Source organism: Acanthopagrus latus, chromosome 18, assembly GCF_904848185.1.
Source record: "Acanthopagrus latus isolate v.2019 chromosome 18, fAcaLat1.1, whole genome shotgun sequence".
Lineage (NCBI taxonomy): Eukaryota > Metazoa > Chordata > Actinopteri > Spariformes > Sparidae > Acanthopagrus > Acanthopagrus latus.
The window spans coordinates 23,781,017-23,790,486 of NC_051056.1; the positions used below are offsets into that span (position 1 = coordinate 23,781,017).

At 40.3% G+C, this 9,470-nt stretch overlaps 1 protein-coding gene across 1 annotated transcript; it reads right to left on the reverse strand.

Annotated features, from left to right (window-relative positions):
* Positions 1-441: 441 nt before the first annotated feature.
* On the reverse strand, positions 442-6,851 carry cfl1 (cofilin 1). The gene is made up of 4 exons (XM_037077586.1): positions 6,694-6,851; positions 2,528-2,838; positions 2,367-2,443; positions 442-1,471 (listed from the first exon to the last, which is right to left on the reverse strand). The coding sequence occupies exons 1-4, from the start codon at positions 6,799-6,801 to the stop codon at positions 1,359-1,361; spliced, it is 609 nt and encodes a 202-aa protein (XP_036933481.1). The 5' UTR covers positions 6,802-6,851; the 3' UTR covers positions 442-1,358.
* Positions 6,852-9,470: the final 2,619 nt, after the last annotated feature.

The window sequence follows — 9,470 nt, forward strand, 5'->3', positions numbered from 1 at the left end:
TTTGTCTACAACAGTCGACCCTGGAGCCCTGAAATGAAGAGTATTTGGGTTTCAGACTGTCAGAAGGACAAAAGAAACAACTTGAAGACCTGAATTAGGACCCTGGGCAGCTGTGATGAGCCGCAGTGATTCATCAATAATGAAAATCTTTAGTTGCAGCTCTACTCCTGTTTGGTTAAACTCAATTTAAACTGAATTTTATTGATTGGTCAATTGACAGATCATGGCAACAACTACTTATTTGTTTTTTCTTCAGCCTCTGATGAGAGTAAACTAAATATTTGAGTTTCAAAAAAGGTTTTGTTCAGCATTAGTTGGACAAAACAAGTTGTTTGAATACTTAAATTTATGTGTGACATGAAAAAAACCCTGAAATATAACTTTGGAAGAACAGCATCAAGTGTTTCACAAGTAACAAAAGTGGAAGAAGAGCAGAACAAGTCAGTAGTTTAGTGCTTTTTATTAGAGATAAGGAGACGATACAAAACATCCACCATTCAATATTCAGTCTTAACTCTGACCGCTGGTCTTTCATATACACATCGCTCCCCATCAGACCTTCCTAACACCGAAGTTTTTAAATCAAGAGGATCCAGGTTTAACAAGTACAAGGAATGTTGTCCGTTTACTACATCAAATGCAATGGTTTTCTGACCCAGAACTGGAAATAAAAGGAATCACTCAAGTTTTGGAATTTGCATGTTCAAAAAGAAAAGAAAACAAATGGAATAACAAAACAAAAAAAAGAAAAATATATATATTTAACCGTGTTCCCCCAGAGAAAGTTTCTTTACATCTTGTGCAATCAAGAGTGAATTAGTTCATATTACAACTAGTCTCAACTACACACACACTTACAAAACTTAACTAGAAGTTTGGCAAAAAAAAATAAAAGTAGTTGGAACGTTTTGTTTGTCGGGATTTTGATTGTTGGAAAACTAATTTTTTTTTTTGCCTGTCCCTTTCTCTGCAATCATTCAAATGGAACCCGGAGGGAACAAAACCCTGTCCTTAACATAAATTATATGTGTATTTCATTTTACCATCATCCTTCCTCAGTTGTATCTTACTGTTTTTCTTAGTGTGTGTTTTGTTCATATTATTTATGTTGCGTGAACTGGATGACAGTCTGCATTTGTGGAATTTTCCTTTTGTTTTGTTTTTTTTGTTTGTTTGTTTTGTCTATCTTTTCACCCCGAACTCACCCGAAATATCCCACCCAGAGAGTCCCGCAATTGGTGACGGTTCTGCTTTTGCCCTTCACCAAACCACACTGGAATGAACGGCTAAACCCAACAGATGTGTCTGAAAGGCCTCGATCGAAGCCAGAAAGGGGGGGAGGGGGGGGGGGACAATATTTATACAGGGCATCCTTCCAGAGTCACTACTGAGTTGCCACCCAGCTTCTCTGCCAGGGTGTGCCGTTCTTTGAGGTCTTCCAAACCGTTCACCTGCCACTCGTGCTTGATACCTGAAACAAACAAAAGAACAAACTATTTTCAGACAAGAACATAAATCTAATCACTTTTAGTAAACAAGGTTTGATCAGTAGACCCTCATCTAGTAGGACTTAATCCTTTGATGGTACTTAAATGTCTATTGACTAAAAAGCAGTCCAATTTCTGCTTCTGAGGGCCGTCATCATTGTTAGAGAACCATTAACCCATTTAACCTCATCTCAATCTGCATCTCAAAACACTTTGGGCATAAGGAGAGGAATATAGTTGAGGGGATAGCAAGTTTAAATTGAAGAATAGGTTTAGGATTTGAGCAGCGTTAAGCAGTGTTTTGTCCACACGGGGGCAGCAAAACAAACTCTTCACACATTGACACCATCATCAAACAATTTCCTGTTTCCACATCCGGACTTACTAAGATTAACATTCATGTAGTCATGTTTCTGCATTCCTCCCTATTCATCCTCCTTTTAACATACATTGTGTTCTTTAGCTGCCAGTTGCCCCAATATGTTCACCAACTACATGTTAACATTCTGATCTGCTGCTCCATCAGGTAGCTGGCAGTGGGTTTTCTGCTGAATATATTGCAATGTCCCTGAACTAAACAGCAAGTTGCGGGCTGGACAGACTGCAGAATCAAGGGGTAATTCTGAGTTTGTTACTTGTCAGTGACTGCTTTCACATCACACGTATGCTGTTTTTCCTCGTAGCACTTTTGGCCATGCTGGGTCAGACCAAGCCATGCCGACTTGCTTTTGCGTGACCCGTTTTACCGAGCTGAGCTGCGGCGGCGATGAATAGTCAAAACTGCTGAAGGTTTGGGTTTAGGTTTGTTATGTTCGCACTTTCAACTTTGTAATTCTCAAACCGTTTATCCATCAACAAAAACTATGTACAGTTATTTACCTTCAAATTTCCTCTTGATAGCATCTTTTGAGCTGGCATAGATCATCTTGCTCTTCAAGGGGGCACCATCTGGAGCCCTGCAAACAGGAACAAAAATGATTAACGCCAAATGTCATCTTAATAATCGTCAGCAACTCTTTAATGATAATTTCTGCCCATACCAGAAGATAAAGATCAGGTCCTCCTTCTTAGTTTCTTTGGTCTCATAGGTGGCGTCGTACAGGGCGTAGCGGCAGTCATCTGGGGGCAGCATGTTCACAAAGTATGCGTATGGGTCCTGGACTTTGGTTCCCAAATCACCGAGCAGGATCTCTTTGCCATCATCCAGAACAATGTTCTTGAGGTCCTTGCTCATGCAGAACAGAATGGCCTTCTTCCTCTTCTTCTTCTCATCCTCGTTCGCCTGAGCCTTGCGCACCTTCATGTCATTGAAGACTGCGATAACTTCATCTGTGACTTTCACACCGGAGGCCTGTGGAGAGAACAATCTGTTAGTTTAGAGTTAAATGTACTTACAGTTTATTGCTGAACCCTCACTACAGGATAATTTATTTGCCCCGGAGGCTGGTCTGAACAGTTTACCTGCAACTTTATTTCTTTAGCAGATGATGTCACAGAAAAGGTTAATTCCTAAACTACTTTCCTTTTTTAAACTTAAAATGAAACTAATGCTATTAGTAAGCAAATAGTGCATATTGTATTTATACTGTATATTTGCAAACTATACATTTACAGCGTGTGTGTTTACATAGTATCCTTTCTTATATTCATGTACTTTTTTATATTTTACTGTGTTTCATCATAAAACAGCATTCGTAGTGGAAGGCAAAGGAAGAATTTCATTTTACAGGGAACTTGTTTCTTTAACTGTGCATATGACAATAAACACTTTTACACTCGAGTCACATGCAGTGCTATTACACTGGTTTTGAAAGCTTTTCAGATGTAACTATACACTGGTTCTCTTTGTCCTATGATAACAAATCTCGCTGTCTATATCTTTACAGTCTTGTTGGGGGAGACAAGAAATTTGAATATGATTATCGAGCTCTGGTTAATGTATCACAAGCTCCAAGAGTATCAGTCTAGATAAATAACAGCTTCGTCTGAATGAGGCAACAGTTGCTATCATCCGCAACAGTTGGTATAGACATCATGAAGCTGAAGAAAGGCGACATGTGACTATCACCATTACACAGCAGGAATGCTCCTTACGAGGCCGACTGATAAGGAGGATTGAAATGCAAAGGTGCGGCCGTGACAAGCTGTTCACCATGGAGGTAGTACAGATGGGAGATTTTGATTCTGTAATGCAAGCTTAAAATTATAGCCTTTTAATGACATTCATTATGCAAGAGTTCAAACTGTATGAATAAAAAAGGACACAAAATAAAATGTGACGCTTTGATGCCAGTCCAAAGTTCACCTTGACTCGGAATACTAAAAGAAGTTCAGTTTAAAAAGGTGTGGCCAAGTCTTCGTGACAGGACAAAAAATTACATAAGTTGTTTCTGCAGAGGGATCAGCCATGTGTCTATACCATAAAGGAGACCATGTGGGTGAGGGTGTGGTTAGGAATTAAGTGTTTCAGGGCAGGGTTGAGTCACAGACAATGGAGCTTCTGTCAAATACAGAATACTAGTCACATCGTGGAGTCACAGCTCCTCCATAAACTCAATCAAGTCTTCTGACTGTGTTTAAGGCTCTTCATCACAGGAAAATGTGATCTCAGGAGGAGATGGAAGAAAACTGCCATCTACCAGCAATGTGCCCACAAAAAAAAAGACAATAAAAAAGGAAATAATGGGGCAGGAAAGACGGAAAGGGGAAAACCATACAAGGAGGCACTGTATGTGTGCACAAGGCGTTAAAGACCTGTATGAGATATCAGTGAATTTGTGTAATAATTAACCAGCAAACAACCCACTTCCTTTATCACAGGTCAATAAAATAATTGTACTTCATAATTTGGACTTTCCTTGCAACTGTAGCAAAGTTTCCAAAATATTTGCTGAGGTTTACAAGTTTCTATACCTCTTAGCATACGAGACACTCGCTGCATTATTAAAAAAAAAAAAAAAAAATTACTATGACCATATGCTTTGCATATCTAATTTTTCTGTACACAGACATGACTTACGTGAGTAAAGTCAACAAAAAGAAAATTGCTGCTTTCACTTCCTCCTTTCCACTGCCTCACTTCGGCCCAGTTTGTCACCATGTTGTTTTTATTTCGTTTCTTGTTTTGTTGCAGTAGCAAGCTTGTATCACCATGGTGATTACTGAGCTCCTACCTTATCTAATCTTAACCGTCGACACTTTTCTTTACAAAAGGCAAGGTTCAAGTGACTCAACACAAACCTAGTCACAATACAAATTTTAATTCCTCTACACAGTTTAGATCAGAGGCATATCGCAGACCAGTTTCACCTACAAACACAGGCCTGATGAGATTATGTCTATTTAAACTCTAGAAAACCCTGCAAAGGGAAACTGCAGCAGGCAGTTAGTTGATGTCAGGTTGTTGCTGGTGTCGACTCAGCAATGAAATGCCCAAAGACAACACAGCCAGACGTTAAAGGTGCACCATGTCGTTTTTTGGGGGGGAAAAAAAAAAAAAAAAAAAAAAAAAGAGTTAGGGCTGCCAAAACAAACTGAATCAACAAATTATTTGTTCTCATGACTGAATGTACGACGTGATCTTAAAGGACGTTACAATTTCATCTTATTTTATTCCATTTATATGTGACGGACCCTGCCACCTTTCTAACTTCAAAACAGTGTCCTGGGGGCCTTATGTTGCTCTGAGAACATCTTGTTTATTCAGTTATGGGAAAACATAAACATTACTGGGTTTGGTATTACTTCATTAATACTGTAAATATCAAAAATCTTGTTTTAATTTATTCTCCAAAACTACATGCCACTAACAAAACTGATTTGTATATTAAGAATTATATACACATACATGATACTATTAAATTCTATTCGTGCTGTAATGAGGTAGAAAAAAAAAACATAACGCAGATTCTGCCATTTCCGACACCAAACCGCTTCTAAGGTTTGATGACTACATATGAATGAATGAATGGAGACATTCATTAATTATTCCTTCTTGGTAGTGTTTCGTTGTCTAATGGCGCGACGAGCGTGCAGTGTGTATAAAAAGGGCTGTACACTTTAATGCGCAACAAAAAAAAAAAAAGAAAAAAAGATGCGCAGTGCCGACCATGGAGATCCACATACAGCGGCCCATTAGCTTCAGCTAACGGATCCAACACAACCAACCTGCCGTTACATAATGATCACAATTCTGTCAAATAGTCGCTATATTGTAATTGATACAAGGCAAAAGTAGTCATCCAGCAAATGGCCGTCAAGTAAATCTAATTGCTGCTTCGTTCCAATACAGCACAAAAAAAGGGGTCTTTGCACCAAATTCAGGGTGGGGCCATGAATGCAGCACACGCACATGTGAGCGCTAGCTTGCTATATAAGGAGAAGCTCGGGCTCGATCGGACCTTTAGTTTGTCAATTCATTCATTTTTGTCACGATGAGACTCGGCCACAAACCTACAGAAATGCCAGTTTAGTGACACTGTGGGTGAGGAGGGTCTTTATGTGGAGCACGCAGTCAGCCAGCGTCTAGAATAGTGATCGCGACAGAGCCGTGAGCAGACAAAGAGGAGGAAAATCTCAGCTAGCGTCAGCCAAAATGGGTGTCATTTTCTGCCCCTGCTAACGCAGCTAACAATACCGTTAGCAAGTTAGCCCCGGGGCGCTTCTGCACCTGCCAGCGCTGCGCTGTGATAATGTGGAAGCGTCGACGAGCGGAGGAGAAATAACGGAAACATGATGCAGTGAAACACTAGAACAGCATCCTGAGCCCCGTGAGCATCTTAACACGCAGCAGAACATTTCAGCTTTTTTCTCTCTTTTTTTTTTTCTTGAGGGTAAAACACGGAGAATTGAACGAAATGGCGCCAGTTGTATGGGACCGTTACGTACTTCATTTCGTCCGTTATCACAGGCTATTAAAAACCTAACCGCCAGACATGTTCGCTGAATCTGACGAATGTGAGAATGTATGAAAGCTTTGTTAGCCGTCCAGCCTCTCAGACAGCAGAAGAAGCTTGCCCAGCACCGGCGCTAGCTTCGGCTGCTGCGGCACAGGACCGGCTTACTACGTTTCATGCTAAAACTGATATAATCAGCTATAAAAATAAAACACGCGTCAGTCGACCTCAAACCTCTGAACATCTCGAGATTAAATCGATGACAGACAGTCAAACCGGGAAGAGAGGAAAAGGTGTTAATGTGAACCTACCATGGCTGCAGCTCTGAGTAGGTCAGCGTCGGGTAGAAATTGAATGGGCTGTGATGATGAATTGTGGCTCTCCCTCAGATACTGGATACACAACGTGAACGCGCACATATACGCGCGCCTGGCCCGAGCTACGTGCACGAGCTTGAGCGCATGTCTATTAACCATGAGACTCCGGCTGCGTTGTTTGTTCTTTTGTGTTTACTTTTGACCCATTTATTTATTTATTTTATTGCTCGAGACAAAGCGACGAGGGCCGTAAATCAAATCGAATTAATGATTAGCTTCAGTTCAGTATCTTTATATACACAAATCAAACACGTTTAAAAACTATTGCTCGTGGTGCATTTTTAATATTTTTTGTTACCAGTGTTATCAGACAATAACACGTTTGAGCGGAACAATGTTTTACCTCTAAATTATTTTTATATATTTTTTAAATTTTGTTTTTCTTCTCTCTGTTATATTGGCTGCTTAAAATAATTATTTCATGTAACTTAGCGGTGGCGGCCAGCAAGCGTAGACGAATCAAACACACCAAATCAATAGCGTAGAGCATTATGGGAGTATGTGTTTATGTAGCGTCTCAATAAATCTACAATTCTCTGACGATGTGCTAAATATATATGTTCAAAATATATATATTTGAAAAATTATATATTTAATCGTGTTCAATTAGTGCTTGATGTACACTTGAAGATTACAGACGTGATTCGACCGTTTGATGCTTTGCAGCTATACCTGTACTTTATTCCTTTATTGTTATTATGGTGCCCTATTTATTTATTTATTTATTTAATACGTGTATGTAGCTGTTATCGAGACCAACGCTGTAATGTCGGGGTCTGCTTCATTGACGTCTGTACGTGCTATGGAATATTACACTACAGGCGTGACGGGTGATTAATAATTAAAACTGTTGTGCTGCTGTTTTCAACCGACATTCAGCAGTCGGTCGATGGCTAAGCGGTTTTCAGGATGGAAGGAGACTCTCTGCCATCCCTCCTCCCTCCTCCCCTCCTCTCCCCTGTTCTCCCCCCCTCCTCACTCCCTCCTCACTCCCCCCCTCCCCTCCGCGCGATTTTGGTTGGACTCACTTCCAAATATGGAAGCGAACAGTGAGCGGCGGCGGTCGGTGCACGCGCCTCGCTCACAGCATGAGGAGGGGCGGGGCCGCGACGCTGATCACCATATAAGGAAACAAGGGACACGAAACTCGCTGTAGCAGATTTTTGTACACGGCATCTCGTGAAGGGGAGACACACACACACACACACACACACACACACACACAAAGAGAGAGTGTGAGAGAAAGAGAGAGAGAGGAGGAGGAGAGGCGGAAGATGAGGGACGACGATGACACAACAAGCACGGGGATGAATAAACACATTTCTCCGGAGAATAAATTGATGCTCCCGCTACAGCATCACATCTGAGGCTAATTAATGCCGAGGCGCTGCTGCCTTTCCTTGTTGTGGGACATGCGGCCTAAAGGAAAACGGTGCTGTAGTTGTAAACACATCGGGAAAATATGACCCACATTCATTATGTGGTGCAACAGCTAATAAAACAATTCTATCAAATACACATGAACTCACATTTTGCCAGTGGTGTCTTCAGATGACTTTAGTTGACAATATTTTCACATGACACCCCAGATTTTTGTCAGTATTGCACATTACGGTCGCTGTTTGGCTCAGTTGGTGGAGCAGGGGTCCCATGTACAGAGGCTTTGTCCTGGATGCAGCAGCCCTGGGGTCAGGTTCCGGACTGGGGCCCTTTGCAGTGTGTTGCTTCCCCTTTCTCTCATCCTGTTTCCTGTTGGACCTTCAGCTGTTCTCTTGATAAAGTTACATACACACACACATATATATGTATATATATGTATATTGCAAATCACAAAAAGTAGTTTCACTCATCCTACAGTAAAGACTATATATTATTACATGTTATGTAATAGCTCAGTGTTTGTATGGCACACAGTAGATCACTGGACATACACAGTGCAGCCTACATATCATTACAATAAAGGGACACTGTGGTTTTGGAGGAGACATTCAAACTCAGAATTTTAATATTTACAATTTTAATGAGGATTAATGATAGTTGAATATACAAGCTATTCTCAGAGGAAAATAAGGTTGAAGCTAGTAAGGTGGCAGGGTCCGACACATAAACAGTATGAAATTGTGTTGTTCTTTTGGAGAAATTTGTTAATTCAGTTTATTTAGTCAATAAAATAAAGGTTTTTTTTGGTTTAGTTTGTTTTGGCATGAAAGAATGAATACAATTCACTCAGTTATCTAACTACATAGTGCAACTTTAAACATTGGTTTTATTGAAATATGTTGGAATTTTGGTTTAAAGGAGACATATAGAGAGTCGAAGTCACGCCCCTTACAGTGGAGCCCACAGGCCCTTATTTTGTAAAAAATATGTATGGTAGTGAAAGGAGAGAGACAAATAATCTGTCTCACTCAACATGTCACCAACAACAACGTGGCTCTATGCAACAACAGCAAAGTTTAATCTAAGCTGATTTTATTCATTCGGAGTCAAATATTCAAATGCAACTTGTAAAAGAAAATGTTGTGGCTGCACACTTACGTAAAATGGAAATCACCAAATTAAATCAAAGCTTGACATAAACAATATTTTGAAAATATTGAGAGAAATCAGAAATTATATTCAGTGGTTTTAGTCACTGTTTGGCCAAACTCCTGCTGGTGGATCTGTGTGCTAATACACCTGAAAATAAAGTTTTATCGCTGTAGGATCTT

Coding starts and splice junctions, on each gene's coding strand:
- cfl1 (XM_037077586.1), bottom strand. CDS start 6,801: ATGTGCGCGTTCACGTTGTGTATCCAGTATCTGAGGGAGAGCCACAAT. Junction 2,444..2,527: donor GACCTGATCTTTATCTTCTG/GTATGGGCAGAA, acceptor TCCTGTTTGCAG/GGCTCCAGATGGTGCCCCCT. Junction 1,472..2,366: donor TATCAAGAGGAAATTTGAAG/GTAAATAACTGT, acceptor TGTTTGTTTCAG/GTATCAAGCACGAGTGGCAG.